This window comes from Lontra canadensis, unplaced genomic scaffold, assembly GCF_010015895.1.
Source record: "Lontra canadensis isolate GAN:19392208 unplaced genomic scaffold, GSC_riverotter_1.0 scaffold112, whole genome shotgun sequence".
Taxonomy (NCBI): domain Eukaryota; kingdom Metazoa; phylum Chordata; class Mammalia; order Carnivora; family Mustelidae; genus Lontra; species Lontra canadensis.
In genome coordinates this window covers 1,040,072-1,059,294 of record NW_022631106.1, presented here as the reverse complement: position 1 = coordinate 1,059,294, position 19,223 = coordinate 1,040,072, and the positions used below count along the sequence as shown (strand labels likewise).

At 45.3% G+C, this 19,223-nt stretch overlaps 1 protein-coding gene across 1 annotated transcript; it reads left to right on the top strand.

The window, feature by feature from the left end:
• Nucleotides 1-1,344: 1,344 nt before the first annotated feature.
• Nucleotides 1,345-18,598, top strand: MCFD2 (multiple coagulation factor deficiency 2, ER cargo receptor complex subunit). Its single transcript, XM_032840433.1, has 5 exons — nucleotides 1,345-1,375; nucleotides 8,571-8,761; nucleotides 14,272-14,432; nucleotides 15,233-15,392; nucleotides 17,070-18,598. The coding sequence occupies exons 1-5, from the start codon at nucleotides 1,345-1,347 to the stop codon at nucleotides 17,199-17,201; spliced, it is 675 nt and encodes a 224-aa protein (XP_032696324.1). The 3' UTR covers nucleotides 17,202-18,598.
• The last annotated feature ends 625 nt before the right edge of the window (nucleotides 18,599-19,223 follow it).

The following is a 19,223-nucleotide window of genomic DNA, read 5'->3' as shown; positions in this document are numbered from 1 at the left end:
TCTTTTAAATCCCCTCTTGTTAATAGTCTAACAGAGTCTAGAGTCTAAGAGTCTAATTTCTCTTTAAAATAAGTAAGTATACCATTTGCATGCAGGTACCTAAATGTCTCTTGAGTTATGCCTTGACAGTCATATGAATAGACATAGCAGGACTGGACCACAATAATTTCAGATAATAAAGTTCTGAGACTATTAAAAAAAAGAGTATACTTAATGAAAGACTTATCCCTAGGTATTTCATATTTTGGGATGCTGTTGTAATGGTATTTTTAAAATTTCATTTTCCATGTATTCATTGCTAATACATAGATATACCATTGATTATTGTGTACTGCTTTTGGTCTTGCTAAATTCATTTAATTCTAGGAGCTTTTTTCTAGATTCCTTAGGGTTTTCAATGTGTGTGATCAAGGATCACGCACATGTGTCTGTGAACAAGGACTGTTTTACTTTCTCCTTTCCAATCTGCATGCCTTGGGTGTCTTTTCCAGCAGTGGCTGGAAGCTCTAGTGTAATGGTGAATAGACAGTTGAATGTGGGCATCCTTGCTTTGTTCCTGATGTTGGAGGAACGACACTCAGTCTTCTACTATAAAAAATTAACTGAGGGTTTTGAACAGATGCCCTTTATCAGATTGAAATTGCCCTTCTATTCTTCGTTTGCTGAAAATTTTGTGGTGTTTTTTTTAATCATGATTAGGTATTGATTGCCTTTTCATATAGTTTTTTTGTGGTCCTATAGTTTTTCTTATGATCCTGTATTTATTTATTTAAGTACTAAAGGAAAAGAACTGTGAACCTGGAGTTTGATACACAGCCAAATTTTCATTTCAATGAGAGACAGTAATAAAAATGATCTCAGGCATGTTATGAGAAGTTTGCCACATAAAAATCCACAATTGAGAATATCTTTAATGCAAGTGTTCAAGTAAGAGAAACAAATCCACAACAACCTTCAAGAGATACGGGATGTCAGGGTGATCTAATATTTCGGTAAATGTACTGCTGTTAAAAAAAAAAAGAAGAAGAAGAAGAAAGAAGAAAGAAGAAGAAGAAGTAGTAGTAGTCTAAGACTGAAGAAAAGAGAAAGTTTATCCAGAAGAACTAATGTCAAAAATCCCAAACAAAAACAACGCAATGGCAGAGGAGAGGAGATAAAAGGGATATTAAGAAATGGTAATGTGTTTGACATTACCATTATAATGCTATATCGTTATATATACCCATGGGGGAAGGTATATCTACTGAGAAGTTTGAGAAATCAACAGTCGTGGGAGTTTTCACCAGCAGCTGTGAGTTCTTTGATAATAGTCAGGGATGGAAGAAGCGAAGTCGTTAAATCCGGATGGCCATCATCTCCACCACCCCCATGTATGGTATGCCTGAATTCAGAACATCCAACAGAATCCAGAACTCCACGGTGTTTCACTCTTATCAGAAACAGGAATAAGAGGAGAAAGATGAAGCCCTACCCCAGTGCATTAGTTAAAGCAGATTTTAGTAGCATCAGTAGTTTGAACGACCCCTTTTGTGGTTATCCTGAGCTTTGTGAATCCTGGGATAGTGCATCTGGGTACAATGCAGGGTGCATTTCATTGTTCAAAGTGGGGAAGGGATCATGATCGCCAAAGGGGATGCTGGAAAAGCGAGGTGGCTTCAGATTCTAATTCAGGTCCTTGTCAGGCAGGTCAATTTTAGCAAAGAATGCATGTATGAAAACAGAGGGCCTAGAGAGTAATCTCTAGAACTACTTGTGCCTGGGCACCCCTTGGAATGTCTGCATGTGCACTCGGAGGTACTCGTGCTTCTTGGGAACAGTGATGGGTCATTGTGATGGAATGAGGAACACAAAGAGTGTAAGATAGGCTGGCTGGTTCTCATGACTTTAAGTATAAGGAGCTTTTAAAAAATTAGGGGCGCCTGCCTGGCTCAGTCGGTGGAACATGTGACTCTTGTTCTCAGGGTCGTGAGTTCAAGCCCCATGTTAGGCATGGAGCCTACTTTAAAAAAAAAATGTTAAATTGAAAAAAGCCACAAACCCAGAATTTTAAATTCTTAGCTCAAACCACAGTCAGAGCCTCTAGGAGTGTCTTTTAAAAAGTCTCTTTTCTCTTAGAAGCAGCTAAAATCCAGATGCAGTGTCTGATACTGTGGAAACCAATATCACCACCTAAGATGAATTTATAAACGCATCGCGTCCTTCATGAGGAACCTGAGGCATTGACTAAGAACATACAGGACCTTGGGAATTAGGATGGGGAAATCAATGAAGGTGAGGTCACAGGAGCTTATTGCCAGTAGAAGGAGCTTCTTTCTCCTTTCCACCCTCAGATCCCTTCCTGGTGTCCTCTATTAGCAGAGCCAGCAGAAGGCAACTGATCTGAGAGGCTAGGAAATGCTGTTTGCTGGGCTAGCCCCCTTGTGATGCAAAACACAAAAAGACAGAGGAATGGCTCTGAAGACAAGTATGCCCAGGACAGTCACCCCCCTGTGCTCTCTGCATGTACCACTAATGTCAAGAGCTTTGCCATGGCCTCTTATTGTCAAGTGGATGTACTTTGCATTCTTCTCATCCCTGTCCCAAGCTCTCACCTGGTTTACTTTGCTGTTACACCTGACCCCTGGGAGTGCTTGGGAATCCTTGCCTCCTTTTGCTGAACCATGCTGGGGACTGGGGACTCCTTAAGGATGCTCTTAGGCCCTAGAGGTCACCCTCAGTACTGTTTCTCATTGTTCAGGTCCCATATTGGGCTCCCAGGGGCTTGTCATCTCCTAGAAAACACGTGGGGATTGTAGGACACTGTCCTGCGCTCTCATGCTCTCAAGGCATGAGCCCTTGAACCAGCTAGGGATCATCTTTAAAGGGATCCTGCACAGAAGAGTGTTTGCTGGGGTGCTAGGGAAAGCAGATACTGAGAGAGGACCAGGAGCTTTCTGAAAGGGAGGTGTCAAGGAGACTGTCGTGAGGGACCCAGCTGGGAAGCCACACAGAAGCACCGTGAGTGAATCAGTATCAAATGGAGAAGGGGAGGAAGAGCCAGCTTTCTGTACCAGTCGGGTAGGAACTTCCTTAACCCCACCATTCTCCAGTCTTCCCCCAACTCTGCCCTGGTATGGTCACTAATAGCAGCCAGCCACAGGAGGAAGAGCTGGTGACTGAGAGAGGGGATCGACTGATTGATTGATTACTTTTTCAAATACAAGATTTTTTTAAAAAAGGGTTTTCCTAATTTGTCAGAGAGAGAGTGAGAGTGCACAAGCAGGGGGAGTGGCAGGCAGCTCCTGCTGAGTAGCCGGCCTCATTAGCTGCTCCCTGAGCCCCCAGTGACCCCACCTTGATCAATTCTGTTCAGGCCACATCTCCCTTGGCCTCTGTATCCCTTAGGAATGCTTTGGAATGCAAGTGACGGTCTTAGGGTAGCTTAAGCAAATAGGAGTTCTCCCCACTTAATAGGATATCTGGCGGCAGCAGCCACTGGTGCTGATTCAGCAGCCCCAGAGCCCTAGGGTAGCCTTTCTGAAATTCTCCCTGACATCTTCCAACAGATGAGGATGACTGCTGAGGGGGTACATCCCCACTCGGGGCTGGAAGAAGGGAAAAGGTCTGCACCGGTCATTTAGCCCTTTTATCAGAACTGCAGAAGATTTCCCAAGTTTCCCTGTGTCTCACTGCCAGAACTGTGTCACGTGGCCATCTAGCTGCCAAAAAGACAGAAAAGTGAGTATTGTAGCCTTTATTGTAGAGACTGACAGGAGGAAGAGGGTGGACAATTGAAACGGGGTACCACCCAGTATAAGTCACCAGAGTCGGCATGATGCAGCTCTCTTTGGTTTCCTATAACCCACTCACACGCCCCTTTCCCATACGCACATTTTGCATGGGACATACTCACTCCTCCATAAAGGAGATAATCCTAAAATTTCACCCAGCTCCCACAGACAGCATGGGGTCCAGGTTCTCCGGGGTGCAGGCCCCTCTTTCAGGTCCAAATGTGGTTGCTCGTGGCCTGATGACTCAAGCTAATGGTTAACTTCTCCACTAAAGTGCAAAAGACAGTACCAAGTGTTAGGAGAATGGGGAACAACAGAACTGTCCCATGATCTTGCTGGTGTATAAATTGTCACAGCCACTTGGGAAAACATTTGGTGGTATCTGATAATGCCAAACATCTGTGTTCCTGACTGCCAGCAGTTTCTATTCTGAGGTAGACACCTGACGGAGAAGTGAACAGACGTGTGATAAAAGAAACGTTCTACAACATTCAAATCAGTGGTATTTGTAATAGCCTCAAACCCAGATGTGCATAAACAGTAGAATAGAATAAGCATACAGAAAAGAGAATGATCTAAAACTACACACACTATAGATGAATCTCAAAATGATATTGAGTCAAAGGAGCCAGACACACCCACTCAACAGGGACAGGAGCTCCTGCACTTGAGACCCTTCCAGACCTCACCCTCTGTATTACCAAATCTGACTATTCATCTGTATCTTTTATGATATAATAAACTGGCAAACACAAGTAAGCATTTCCCTGAGTTCTGGAAACTACTCTAGCAAATGATCAAGTCCAAGGAGGGGGGTCATGGGAACCTCCAGTTTGAGCCAAGTCGGACAGACCTTGTAGGTAGCCTGGGGACCTACTACTTGTGACTGTCATCGGAAGTGGGGAGCAATCTTATGGGACTGAGCCCTTAAACTGTGGGGTCTGCACCAAGTCCAGTTAGTGTCAGAATTGAATGGCATTATGGTACACTCAGCTGGTGTTGCAGAGCAGAGGATTGCTTGGTGTGGGGAGAAAACCTACATACCTGGTGTCAGAGGTATCCTGTTTCTGAGTAAAGGAAAACAGGAGTGTGTCCTTCCTCTATAACCGTACAAAATAAAATGTATCAAAATGCTCCCAATGCACAATGTGAACAAACAAAGTTCCCTTCTTGGGGGTGGTAGGGGGTGGAAAGAATGAAAAGCAGAAAATAGCCCCTTCAGTAACCCACCTCCATCCATGCTAGACAGCTAGAGCAAGGGATTTCTTCTGTGGCAGTACATCAAGTTTTTCATTGGGGAATCTGGTGGCCCCTCACTTCAGTCCTTGGGTTGTGCAAAATGCTCAGTATTTGAGTCCTACTCCCTGTTGGAAGGAATTCAGGAATCCAGGGATTGCCCTAAGGGTTAAACAGTAACAGACCAAGGTTGACCAGGCTTGAGATTTTAGGGGCACAGATGATTCCCACAATCATTTGTTAGGCTTCTGGTCAATTCCATGCATGAGTAATCACAATTAAATAACTTGCATAGTTTTTAAATAACTTCCTAATTAAAGATTTAAATTTCTTTATTCCCAAACAGGTAACACTTCTCTTGATTAAAAAAAAAAAATCAAAGCAAATCAAATTAAGGTCTTATTCTCACTTCTGTTCTCTTTTATTAGTTTCTTGTGTATACCTCAAGTGTTTATTTTTGCAAAACCAGCAAACCAGGCATTAGACTATTTAAGTCTTCGAGGGGCTGCTTTTTTGTGTGCTTACAGTTGAGAATTAAAAACAACAGCTGCAGAGAGAGATGCCCCCTCAAGTCTGTTTTTGCTACCTTGAGCCTCAACTTATCTTCTTTTTTTTTTTTTTAAGATTTTATTTATTTATTTGACAGACAGAGATCACAAGTAGGCAGAGAGGCAGGCAGAGAAAGGAGGAAGCAGGCTCCCCGCTGAGCAGAGAGCCGGATGCAGGGTTCCATCCTAGGACTCTGGGATCAGGACCTGAGCGGAAAGCAGAGGCTTTAACCAACCCACTGAGCCACCCAGGTGTCCCTCAAGCTTATCTTCTGATAAAGCGGCCTCTGCCCTGTTTCCACTTGTGCTGGCTTCAGCTTGGGTATACAAAAAAAATTATCTCAAACCAGTGAGGCTCCAGGTTGTGGGACTTGACCAGTTTAGGTTGTAAGCTGCCGGTAAGGAGTTCCTTTTTACCAAGGCCTTATTTTTAATCTCTGCTTTCAAATCAGATATCTCTAATCTAAATTTGTCACTCTCTCAAAGGACTTTGCTGAAAGCTACTGAAGGGAAAAAAAAAAAAGCCACCACCACTAATGTTTCATATTGTTCCTGAGATTTCTCCCTACAACACAACGTTGGTTGACATGCGGTCTGTATCCAAGGCACAGCAAGTGACCATGGTTTGTTGCACTAAGGCTCAGCAAGTTAGTCACCAACTTTCCAGTTTGGAATAGAGGCTTCACCACTGGCTACCATAAACTTCATTAGCTGATTCCATATTTTAGTGTCTGTTTTTAGTGTCCTACTTGTGGTACTGAATTGTTTGCCTGTTAGGAATGGGTTCGGCTACAAGCTACAGAATATTCACCCACAAAATGGCTTAAGTTAATGTGTGTTCTCGCTCATGGACTAGAATGGGGATGAGAAGGTGTGAGGGAAGGTCAGTTAGGAAGCTCTCCCAGTAGTCTAGGTAGCTGATGATGGTTTCATGGATACCAATTGTACTTCAGTAGAGCTGGGGGAAAACAAGAGTAGCTCCTAGAATTTTGGCTTAACCAACTAAATGGGTGGCAGTGATATTTACTAATGTGGACAAAACAGAAAGGTACATGTTTGGGGATGAAAATTAATTTGGCAGGAGGCCAAGTTAAGTTTTGAGATGCCAGTTAGACATTCATGTAAAGATGTCAAGTATGCAGGGTTTTTTTGAGGAATTAGGAATTATAGGAAGAGGTCATCAGTAAAGAAAAATTTGAAGTCACCTGCTTATACATGGTACCTAAATCCATAGAACTAGATGAAATCATATAAGGAGAGTGGGTAGATAGAAAAGGGGACTCAGGATAGAACCATCCCTGGGCTCTTTGATATCTATAGATTGAGCAGAAGATAATCTAGTGAAAAGAACCCAAGAAAGAATAGCCAGTGAGGTAGGAGGACTAAGAGTGCATGATGTCAGAAAACAAGAGAAGAAAGTGTTTCAAAGTGGGAGTGGATGACAGTCTTGAATAGTACTGAGAGGGCAAGTCAAAACAGAACAGAGAAGGGACCACTGAATTTGCATGGAGTTAGTAGTTTCAGTAGCATGGTGCAGAGGAAATGAGAGCTAGCTTGTATGATGATGATGGGAATTGTCTGTTAGAGAGGGAGCAGTTTCTAATTCAAGAGACACGATAGAGGCTAATATCCACAGAAAAAGTGGAAGCATTGGGCAAATAGAATCAGAGCTCAAGACTATGTCTAAATAAAACAGTCTATCTGGTCACTTTCAGCACAGTGTCTAGTACATAAGAAGTACTCAAGAAATGTTACTGAATCAATGAATAAATGAGCACATGGAAGAACGGATGGATGGCAGGTGCAAGGCTGAAGAATGAACTAGGTCAAGTTCAGAGTAAGGAAAGAACGGGGCTTTGAATTAACAGGATTTCTTCAGGGACTTTGAGATCCTGGGCTTTTTCTCTGGGAGCGGGATGACAGATTTCAGTCTCAGATGAAGATGGGAGAAGGAATGAGGAGGCACTGTCAATGGCAGTTACCTTGGCCAACTTTCAAGGCACTGATGTCCTAAAGCAGAATGCAGGGAGCATTCTGGGATCATCTACTTAACCTCTTTCTTTCTCTCCCAGTCTCTCCCTTTCTGGATCCAGCCTCACATGAAAGATAAGTATGTATCTTCATGAACACAAGTGGGATAGGGGACTTAAAAAATGACAGTCCCACATTCATTTACCCATCTGGTCAGAGATCTTCATGGAACAACAGTCTTGTATAGTAGAAAGTTGTAAGAACTGCATTATGCGCGTGGGGCTTGCATCTTTTTTTTTTTTTAAGATTTTATTCATTTATTTGACAGAGATCACAAGTAGGCATAGAGACAGGCAGAGAGAGGAAGGGAAGCAGGCTCCCTGCTGAACAGAGAGCCCGATGTCAGGCTCGATCCCAGGACCCTGAGATCATGACCCCAGCCGAAGGCAGAGGCTTAACCCACTGAGCCACCCAGGCGCCCTGTTTTTTTTTTTTTTTTTTTTTTTTTTTTTTTTTTTTTTTTTTTTTTTCTTGAAGTGCTTTGTCTTCTACTAAGATAGCAGGTGATTCCACAAACTGCACAAGTTAGGTGGTATTTGAACTGGGCTGCCCATAAAATCTTGGCGGGACTCGTACAATACCAGTGAAAGGTACTGCAGATGATGCAGCTTGTGGAAAACAACAAGCAGAGGCTGGAAGCAGGCCAGTCTTGGAATCGCAGGATCCGTGGCTGGCTCCAACCTCTTCTAGGCGTTTCATCAGGAGAAGAATTAGAATTCCTATGATCTCTCTTCCCAACCTGCCGTGGGAGGAACCAAGGAACCTGTAAAGGTGGAGGCAGACTGGAAGCCAGCTGTAGCATTAACCATCCTCCGTCCCACGCCGGACTACATTCCTACATTGCCAGCAACCTGCTGACACCCTGTCGGTTCAGGTAGCCCAATCTGGACCCAAGCCGACTGTCGCCCTAGAGAAGGCAAGCAAAGGAACTGCTTCTGCCTGGCCCTTGATGGCCTTGAGCCCTTTACACGTGGAATCACCCCAGCGGTCCACACAGCCGGGCGCCGGGAAGAGGCGGGGCTCTCTGGCGCCAATGGGCGGGCAGAAGGGAACGCGCGTGCGCCCAGAGAGTCAGGCCGGGGGCGGGGCCAAGTAAAGCGTTCAGGGGACGGGGGCTGGCGAGGTTCATGCTGGAAGCCTTCGCGTCTAAGAAGAACTGGAAACAGGGCAGTGAGGGTGAGTGAACCCTGTAACACCTGGGGCCCGGCCTTCGGCCTCTGAGGCTCGTGACCCCAACCTAGGTAATGAGGTCGGTGGGGCAGCACTCAGGGGCTCCGCAGTGGGGCGGGATCCCGGCGCCCCTCTTCCCGGCTCGCGGCCCCGGGGCTCATGTCGGGGGACGGCAGCGGCCTGGGTGGGGGTCGCTGCCTCAGGAAGCTTAGCCGACTGGGAGAAGAGACTCTCTGCTGGAACAGAGGCCGCCGGGGGCTTCGAAGCCAGATGGGTCCGGCTGGGGCCAAGAAGTCCCTGCCTTCTCGGACGACCTGCACGGAGGCCTGCGGCGTTAATCTCTGTCGCCTGCCGGTATCCCATCTGGGGGATGGAGACAAATGGGTCCCGGGCGGGGCGAGTGGAAGGCAGGGGAGCGGACCTCCTCTTGTATCCACTTGCAGCCGGCGCCCGAGCCAGAATCCTGGGCGTCATTCTCCCCTCCTGCGCGGCACCCCTTTACCCACTCAGTCGAATCCATCGAACAACTCGCAGGTATTTCCACTTCGCCCCTGGTCCACAGTCTCCCTGCTGCAGCTAGCTCAGGCCCCCATTGCCCCTGGACTACCTCAGCACCCTCCTGACTTCTTCCCAGCACCTCTTGATCCCCTGTAGTTTGTAATGTACTGGAAAGCCACAGCGAGATCTTAAAACACAGAACTGGTCGTGGCACCAGACGCCTTCCCCCATTCCCTTTCCGTCCTTCAGAGGATTCTCATTGTTCTTCCAGGCTCTAAAACAGAGCTTATATAGGCCCCTGATGAACTATCTCTTTCCTCTTTTTGCCTTACTCTAGTTCTCTTCCCCACTCCGCTCCGATGGATTAGTTCCTCTGGCCACACAAACCTCCTTATCAAATGGACCAGGTATAGTTCTGCGTATCCTAGAGTACCAGATTTCAGTTCCCGGCCAGCCTGCAGAATTATTCAGACAAGCTAATCATATCCTTCCATCTGCCTCTACTGTGTCTTCAACCTTATGGAGCCTTGTTTAGTTCCTGAATTGGACCAAGTTTCTTAGAGGCTCAGATGTCGGTTACATTGTTTTCTTTCTGCCTGAAGTACTACATTTTAGTTGAAAACATCCTTCTTGTCCTTCATGTGTTACTCCGGGTGTAGGCTGGGGTTTCTTGTGGTACTCCGCAGATGTCTGTTTACTGGTCTCTCTCTTCTACCAGGCTGTAATGCTTGTGACAGGGCCCATCTGGGTCAGTGTTCTGCCCTCAGGACCTTGTGTGGCACCAGGCTGTTAGTAAAGAGTGTGTTGGTTGAATGCATAAATGAAGCTTGGCCGCTTCATGGGCTCCCCAGATAAACATATATAGATCAAGTTATTGAATGCCCTGCTTTTCAGAACCAGTTTTCAACTCCCCTCTGCCCTCCAAGCCATGTAACAATTTCTTTGGCCTAGGAACCTTGTTCTTTTGTTGCCTTCAGTCCAGGACCAAAGCGGTGGTAAATGGGAAGTATTGTTCAGAGTTTTTCTTTGGCACTGATTTTGGGTACAGGATGTCTGGATATTGGTGAGTATGGCTGCTTTGAGTTTGAATTATTTGAGGGCCACTGGCATGAGAGAAAATCTGCTAACAGCTGCCACAGTCTTTATGGGAGGAAGGCTGTCTCCAAACTCTTACATGCTGATAGGGCAAATGACACAATGGAAGGAGATGGTGGGCCATGCTGGCCAGGCCAGGCCAGCCCTAGTGGGAGGGCTCCAAAAGGAAGTTATTTTTCCAGCTTGGGCCAGATCTGTAATAGGGAACAACATATCTGGATGCCAGAACCCAGTGCCCTGAATCAGATGTGCAGGTGTGCTATTCTGGGGGCAGTTTAGCTCGTTGTGACAGAGTAAGGGAGGGACAGATAAGATAGGCTCCTGGCCCTCATAGAGGGAGGGAAAGAGAACAGTTTGTGACTGTGTGTCTGAGAGGCTGCTGACTAAGGTGGGAGGAAGAATCGCTGGTGTGGCTGGAAGAAGCCCCAGATGACTTGTGAAGGGGGCCTGGAAGGGAGAGGGAGGACAGATTAATGAACAGTGGGAACAAAGACTCCGGCCTGGAACAGGCTGCTGGATCAGCAAGGGGAGCCCTGTTACACTCCAGGCACTGCAAAAGACCCACCACTGAGCATGGCCTGGCACTCTCCTCCCGGGACTGAGGCTCCTCCTTGTGAGGGTTGTCTCAAATATGGTTTGGGCTCTGAAGTTGCTTTCAGAAGCCTCTCCTTTGGATTTTTCCCCCCAAAAAATCCCTTTTTGAAAATAATTTGGCCTTTATAATTTCTCTATTATATTTATATTATATATATACATATGTACATGTATATATATACATATAAAATAATTTGTGGTCTTTATAATTTCTCAGAGAAGGCAGTGAGCCCGGGAACTGCTGGGGCTTATCTACCAGGCTGTTTGCTCATGGTCTTGAACTAAGTCATTGGAGTATGGGTGATGCAACATGTTCTTCAGGCAAAAGGGAGTTGCTTATGTTTCTTTTGGAATGTGACAGTTTAATTTGTTAGGTGACAGATTCCCTGTTTTTGTTGTAGCACTTGGAGGGAGAGTTTCTCCTCCGTGTTTGTAGATCGGGTGTAGACTGGGCTTTTCTTGTGTTCTGTTAGAAATCTGCTACAGTGAACCAAGATGGGCATGTTCAAAACCAGTGGTTCTTGGCCTTTCTTCTGCTTCTCTTGAAGAAGGGATAATGTGGACCCATAGTTATTATATTACTTATCACTTGGTTGCTTTTTGGTGTTACTTAAGTAGAATCTGTCCTTCCTTTACACACACACACACACACACACACACACAAAATTTGATACATGAAACCTCCAACTATATGGTTATAGGAATTAGAGGTTTTATCCTATATATGGTTTTAGGTGCTATGGGTTCATTGATCACCCAACTGTCTGACAGAGATCTCCCATAAAAAAGACTGTATGCTCTTTATGCTCAGTTACATTAATATCAAAACTTGGCAGCATATCTGTGAAGGTGGGAATCCTCCCAGCCATTAAGGACCATGGCACACAGGCTGAGAACCACCAGCCTTTTTGCCAAGCACTGTGCCTGATGCTAGGAATGTGGATTCAGTCCTTGCCCTCATAGAGCTCAGTCCAACAAGTAGCACTTACAAGTAATCAGGCAGTTTTCAGGGTCTCATTCACAACAGTTGTCAGACAGGACCCTTCTGAAGGGAGGCACTGGGAAGCATATGAGCAGAATGCTTAAGCCAGACTCGGAATTGAAGAAGGCTTGCTGGAGAAAGACATGTCTACTGTGCATGAGTCTACGGGGTTTGGGAGGAACTAGCTTCTCTCTCTGGTCTCTCCTGTCCCAGAACTTCCAGATAGGTGGTTAGACCAAGCTGTTCCGTGCTGGCCGGACAGTCACTGCGAGGAGTAACTTGAGACCTTGTTTTTTCAGGTACCAGGTACAGTGGCAGTGGCCTTGTCAGGGTCTGGACAGTTTTATTTGATAAAACTGGAAATGTAGTTTCTGTTCCTGAATTATTTTCTAGAGATGAGAATTAAATGAAAGCCCCCTTTTTTATTCCATCCATACGTATTGGAACAAAATTATGGGGGGTAAATTACATTAAATACATATTTGTAAAGAAAACATGTTTTTAGTAGAAACTTTAGAATTCATAGAAAAGTAAGTAGAAAAATTGGAATCACATCTCGTAATTCAGAAAATAATATTTAACAGTTTTTAGTCATTGTTTTATGTATGAAATATACATATACTTTTTTGCTTTCAAAATTATTCTTTTCAGACTTCAGCAGTCTGCTCTTATTTAAAGTATATTAAAAATCTTTTCTTATTGTTAAGTTTGACATTGCATTATGATGTCTCTATACGGTAGTAAGATTAGATGCTGCTTTTTGGCCTTCTGGAAGTTATATCCCAGTGATGGTTGCTCCATTAGGGAGGGGACTGTTGGAGGGGATGCTGCTGATAGGCAAAATGGGTTTGGGAAACATTCCTGAATGTTGTAGGGATGACATTCTCCCAGAGTCCCACCTTTTGGGATGGGTGCAACATAACTACTTCTCAGCCACAGGTGCAGGGAGTGGAGGTAGCAGCAGCTTTGGAGTCAGCTCTGTGTGAGGTGGGTGCAAGGGAATGATTCCTACCTTAAGCTTTCTCTTTACTGCTATCAGTTTGGGGTGGTGGCTATAGTTGGCCCATTAGAAATCACTGGCCTTGTTACTAGCAGAATCTGCACTACCTTTTGGGAGGTGAATGTGTAGTCTTTGTGTTGGTGGGAGGTCTCTTGGCTGTCCTTCACCTTCCTTTTTGAGGTCAGTCTGTAAGTCTCCGGAAGGACTGGGAATTTCAGTTTAACAGAGTTAGTGGAGGCCTGCTTGAGCCTTGGTGGAGAATCCTGGGAACAAAGCACTCCTGCCCTCAGGAGCTTGTAGGGGCGCTGACTATTTCTTATTGACCATAGTTCCAGCTCTCTCCAAACTCCATGGGTACTTGATGGCCTCCTAATGTCTATGTAATTCTTCTTTCGAGAATTTTCCACAGTGGTTGGACTGTGTATGTTGCAGTCCTGGGAGATGAATGAGGCAGGGTTTAATAGTCTTTGCTCTATGTCCCTAAGTGCAGGCCTTCATGTGACCTACCTCATCGTATGACCTGCCTCATTGCTTACCTTAACGACCACATTCCTACTCCGGTCTTGCTCCACTAATTACCTTCCCCGCACTGTGCCGCTGGATGAGCCATTCTGAAACCTAGCTCTGTCTGCTCTCCCACTCACAAATCCTCTGTGGCTCTGCATTCATCCTCCAGCCTCCTTGGCCTAGCATGTGAAGCCATATCCCATATGGCCTGGTCAATCTATGTGCCCTTTGTCCACTGCTCTGCCTGCTTCATACCCTCTAGGCTCCTCCCAACTGAACCACTTGGAGTTTCTTTCCCACTTGTCTGACCTGCTTCTCGCTCACACCATTGCCTTAGTCCTTCAGTCCCCGCACGTCCAGTGCGTACTCATCTATCCAGGCCCGAAAGTATCCCCAGGTCCATCAGCCTTCCCTGATCTTTCCCTCACCCAGAGGAAATTTCTTCCTCTAAACTTTCAGTTTTATTGTTCTTTAGGACACCTCACTTTGTGCCTTTTTTAGTGTTCTCCATTGGAAACATTTTACCAAATTGTAAGCTTCTTATAGGCAGGAATAATCTTCAGATCCCTTTAAGCTCTCCTGAGTTGCTTGGCATTCTGAAGGAACTTTAGGAAATGTCATGGAGCCCTCCCACCCCCTACTTGAATGCTGGGGACTTGGAGTGCCCAAGGTCATCCCACAGTCTAGTGGCATAGCTGGCCTTGGGTCCAGTTGGACGTGTTTTCTTTTGTCTTGTTCCATTCACTGAGTTCCTTACCCAGAAGCACACTGTGTCATGTTTTTGAAAGAACCTTAGCTCTGGTGTTTTCACACGGACCTTCTGTGTTCCCCACCTCCCAGGTACTGGCGACCATGAGATCTCTGCGGCTGCTCAGAACCCCCTTCCTGTGCGGCCTGCTCTGGGCCTTTTGTGCTCCAGGTTCCAGGGCTGAGGAACCTGGGGCCAGCTTCTCCCATCCTGGCAGCGTGGGCCTGGATAAGCATACAGTGCACGACCAAGAGTACGTATTTAGCCAGGGCTGGGGTCCCAGGGCCTCCCCTCTGCAGCAGCAGCCTGTACCCAGCTGCGATGGCTCCCTCTGTCCACACTTCCCTCTGTTATTTGTACAACTCCTTGACATTTTTCAAGAACGATACTCCATAGAACTCCATAGAACGATAGCCATCTGTAAATCAGGCAGTTTTTTTCCACCATTGTTTCACAGGTTGAGGATCTTGAGGCCCAGATGGGATAAACGACTTGTCTGAATTTATTCTGTCTGTCTCTCACCACAGACAGATACACAGACAACCCCCCAACACACACATGCACATTCACACTCGCGTGTGCACACATTCTCACACACATACACACAAGTAGTAGTGGCAGAACCCAGGACAGAACTAAGGTTTCTTGACTGACCAGACCTTTTTCTTTTTTCATTGGCACGTTTAAATACTGAATTATTTGTTGCAACTTTTGTCCTGGGCCCGTTAGCCTCATACATTATTTGTTATCCTTAAATTGGCTCAAAACCATTTTTTTAATTGTTAGCCCCCAAAGTGTTAATGCAGCATTATAACAATAAAGAAGGAAAAACACCTGTAACCTTACCAGCTTAACAGGGGAACTGTTTGACTTTTTCCCTGCTCCTTTCATGGCCTTGCCTGTGTCTATCATCCTTGAGTGTGCTCTGCCACTCTTTTTATTTGTTTTTCTGGGAATGGTGAGCTTTAGGATCTTGAACTTTTCAGTCCTTAAGGTTTTGGCATGATCCCAGGGTTGTTTCCAAGTGGTCTGAGTCTAACTATTGGTTTTTAGGCATATCATGGAGCATCTAGAAGGTGTCATCAACAAACCAGAAGCAGAGATGTCCCCACAAGAACTGCAGCTCCATTATTTCAAAATGCATGATTATGACGGCAATAATTTGCTTGATGGCCTAGAACTCTCCACAGCCATCACGCACGTCCATAAGGAGGTAGGTCAGCTGTGACTCAGTGGACAGCATCTTGGAAAGCCTCTCGCCCCTCCCCCCGCCCCGGCAGTTCAGTCCCCAGTCTTGATGACCTGTGCTGTCCTTGTACAACAGTATTGCTGCATCTCCTTTTTCTGCTCACCACTCCATTCTGCCTGTTCAGAGCCCCTTCGCACAAAGGGTGACCTACAGAGGCAGAAGCCCCAGGGCCTTGTATCTCTGACAAGGGCTACAGTCATTTCTGCTGCACCCCAGAGTTTGAGAACCAGTGCCTGAAAGGCAGACCACATTAAAACGCAGAGGAGGGGAAAAGTTGTTTATTTTTTGATAACAATTTGAGAAAGTGGCGAACCAGGGGCCCAAGGGGTCGAGGGACTCAGCAGTAATTGAGGGTTTGTGCGCTATTACACAGTTCTCCATACAAAGCCATTTACAGAGCACTTTCAAGTGGGTTAGAGAGCTCTTTTGATCTTTGCAACAGCCTGTGAGTCGGCAGGACGGGCACTGTTACTCCCCCAGCTTAAAGGTGAAGGAACTAAAATCAAGACGTTACGTCTCTAGGTCAAGTGTCTGTCCTGCTCTGCCGCACTGCAGTGTATAGGGAGGAGGAGAGGCAGAGCTGGGGATGTGAGTGTGCTCCTGTTGGCTGCCAGGAGAGCAGATTTGGGTTTGCTATGAAGGCAGTGGGGAGCACAAATGGCTCTGTGTGGCAGAATGGCAGTGTCACGGGAAGATCGTTGGCTGAGGGAGGCAGACTGATGGATGTTGGGAGAGACTCACGTCAGGGAGAGAACCTGGGATTCAGCAGGTCCTGGCAGGCCAGGCTGGTGGTGGCTGTAGGAGAGCAAAGAGTGCACACAGGAGAGGTGGCAAAGGAAGAGTCCGCCAAGGACGTGAACGGTGTTAGCTTCGCACTCGGCACAGTGCGCCCTGCTGCATCTGCTTCTGGAGCAGGGCCAGGCCCTTCACCTCAAAGATTGTAACAGGTTCTCCTGGTCAGCAGCACCTTCCTCTTCTTGTTCTGACCCCAAGATGCCATCCAGGACAGGCTGCTTGCACTTTCCAAGGGCATGCTGTGCCCAGAGCTGACCCTTGGGAGAGCCTGGATTGTGAGTTTGTGGGTTTGTGGGAATTAGGAGCCTCATAATTCTGTGTAAGCCAGACCTAGGTTTCTACAGCGAATGTGTATTACTTTTGTAATTAGAAAAGAATGAAAAGTAATTATTACAACAAATAAGCAAGGGCCTGCTTTGATTGCATCTTTCTGTTTTTTTTTTTTTTAATTTTTAAAGATTTTATTTATTCATTTGACAGACAGAGATCACTAGTAGGCAGAGAGGCAGGGGGTGGGGTGGGATGGAAGCAGGCTCACCGCTGTGCAGAGAGCCCGATGCAGGGCTGGATCCCAGGACTATGAGATCATGACCTGAGCCAAAGGCAGAGACCTTAGCCCACTGAGCAACCCAGGCACCCCAGCATCTTTCTTTTTAACTGGCAAATAGAAATCTAAATTGGATTGCTGTGAATTGACTCTATCTGATGCATGGTTGTGGATTCTCAGAAGGAGCCACATGCTACACTGAAGGAGCTTTTGGATACGTGAGCACAGACATTTTAGACATTAGCTAAACACTTCCAGTAAAATGTGCGACTCATCATTGTCTAATTTGTATTTTGTAGGAGGGGAATGAACAGGCCCCACCAATGAGTGAAGCTGAACTGATTAACTTAATAGATGGTGTTCTGAGAGACGATGACAAGAACAATGATGGATATATTGACTATGCTGAATTTGCAAAATCACTGCAGTAGGCACTGTTTGGCCATCTAGTTACATGCAAATGTGACCCGTTACAATGTGATCGAACACTTTTGGTAATGCAAAATAACTCATTTCCAACTATTGCTACAGTCTTTTGGTAAAAACCTGTAGCAGTTTATTACACTGGGGTGAGAAAGAGGGATCAAGGGCAATATAAGAGAAATGGGACATATGCAGCAGTCCCGTACTGTTCAGTCTCTTACTGGACAAGGGCTTGATTAAAGAATTCTCTTAAAAATATTGGCTAATTGGAGCGTAGTACTCAGGAACTTAACTGTAGAATACTGCTAGTCTCTTGGTTTTCATTCAGGCTACCTGAAAAGTAAGACAAGCCAAGTGGACACACTTTCCAGTAACAGTGAAGGAATAGCATAAATGCCAAATGTTTCCCCTGGTGGAACCTGTCTCTTCAGGTAAACGTCGTCAGTATTCTGCAAAGTGTCCCCGTCCCCCATCCACATCCATCTGTCCATCACCGTCCATCCCCCCCCCCCCCCCCATGATGAGGTGCCCCTGAGCAAGGGAGTATTAGGCTATTTTAAAGCCACTGTATAAGAAGGATACCAGATTCTGAGTTCAGCAAGCCTTAGCATCTAAATTCTGTATCTTCTGGCACTTTGGAAGGGATACACCATTGACCTACATGATTAACATTTTTTAGTTTTTCAGTATTTTGTAGAACTACTGCCACATCCTTTCTTTTATGTCTTCTTCAGCTTAGGAGAGACCTTGAAGTTAAACGTGTTTTTTTATTCTAATCATTAGCAAATGTTTTAGCTTTCTTAATATTTGTATTTAACCCTTGTTTTGAGGGTTTGTTTTTGAAGTTTAGAAACTAAATGGAATACAAGGACTGTATCCCTCCTGCTTGGTGCAGCGGGGGATAAAGCTACTATCTGGTCTTGCCTAAGTGAGGAGTGAGATCACCGAGCACCAATTGCTACAAGCTCTATTTAGAAGGAATGGCGTTTAAATTACCTCTTCTAGCTTAAATATGTGAATTCTTTCAGATCAGGAAAGATTAGAAAAAGAAGCCTAAAAACTCTTAACAGTGCGAATCTCAATAATGGTTGAAAATGAGAAGCAGCAGCAAATTGTAATTTGGTTTATTGGATGTGATAGTGTGCCGGGATGGAAAACCCAAAATGATGGTTGAATGGGGGGAAAAAACTGCATAGGATTTGCTGAAAGACACATAGAGACTTATTTTCTTTATTAAAGTATTCTTATAAGAAAACATATGTATTTGTAAAAATGGTTTCCTGTGTCAAGTATTTGTGCAATCAGAGCTGAATTGTAAACTATTCTTGTAATACCTAGTTATTTTGAAAGATTTATATAATGAATCCTGGATATATGACCAATAAAACTGATGAAACAAAATAAAGAGCAGTTGATTTTGTCCACACAGGGGTCTTCTCCCACATGAAGGTTTTGTTTAATACAGATGTTTACATGCGCCTATCCTATCACAGGCCCTATGATCCCCCTGGCTGTGCCCTGTTCCTTTTGGCTGGGGTAGATTCCCAGTAATCAGTCACTTTCTTCTTCGATGCATTTTTTTCTTTTGAGTGAAATCACTTTTTGGACCTTTTTTCCCTGGCCATGTTCAGATTATGATAGCATTGTCTAGCTTAGGAAAATACTGTGTTTTCTCCTGGAGTCTGGCAACGATTTTTTTCTTTGCCAGAAAATTTAATTACGTAGCATTTTTGAAAGTCTCCCAGGCCCAAGCAAAAAGTACAGTCTCCCCCGGCGTTTTGGGAATAACACTTTGTTCTGCCATTTGAAAAGGAAAGAAGGAAAGAAAGAGGGTGGGAGGGAAGAAGGGAGGATAGGAAGGAAGATAGTTAACCATTGCCTTCTTTCTCCCTTGCCCCCCAAGATCCTTGCATCTTGCACTGGCCCTTCCTCATCCAGAGCTGCCCCTCTGGGTGGATCTAATGAGGGGCTCACAGTTGGAAGAACCTCATACTGTTGACAGCTAGGAAGGGACTGAGACAGCTGGGGAG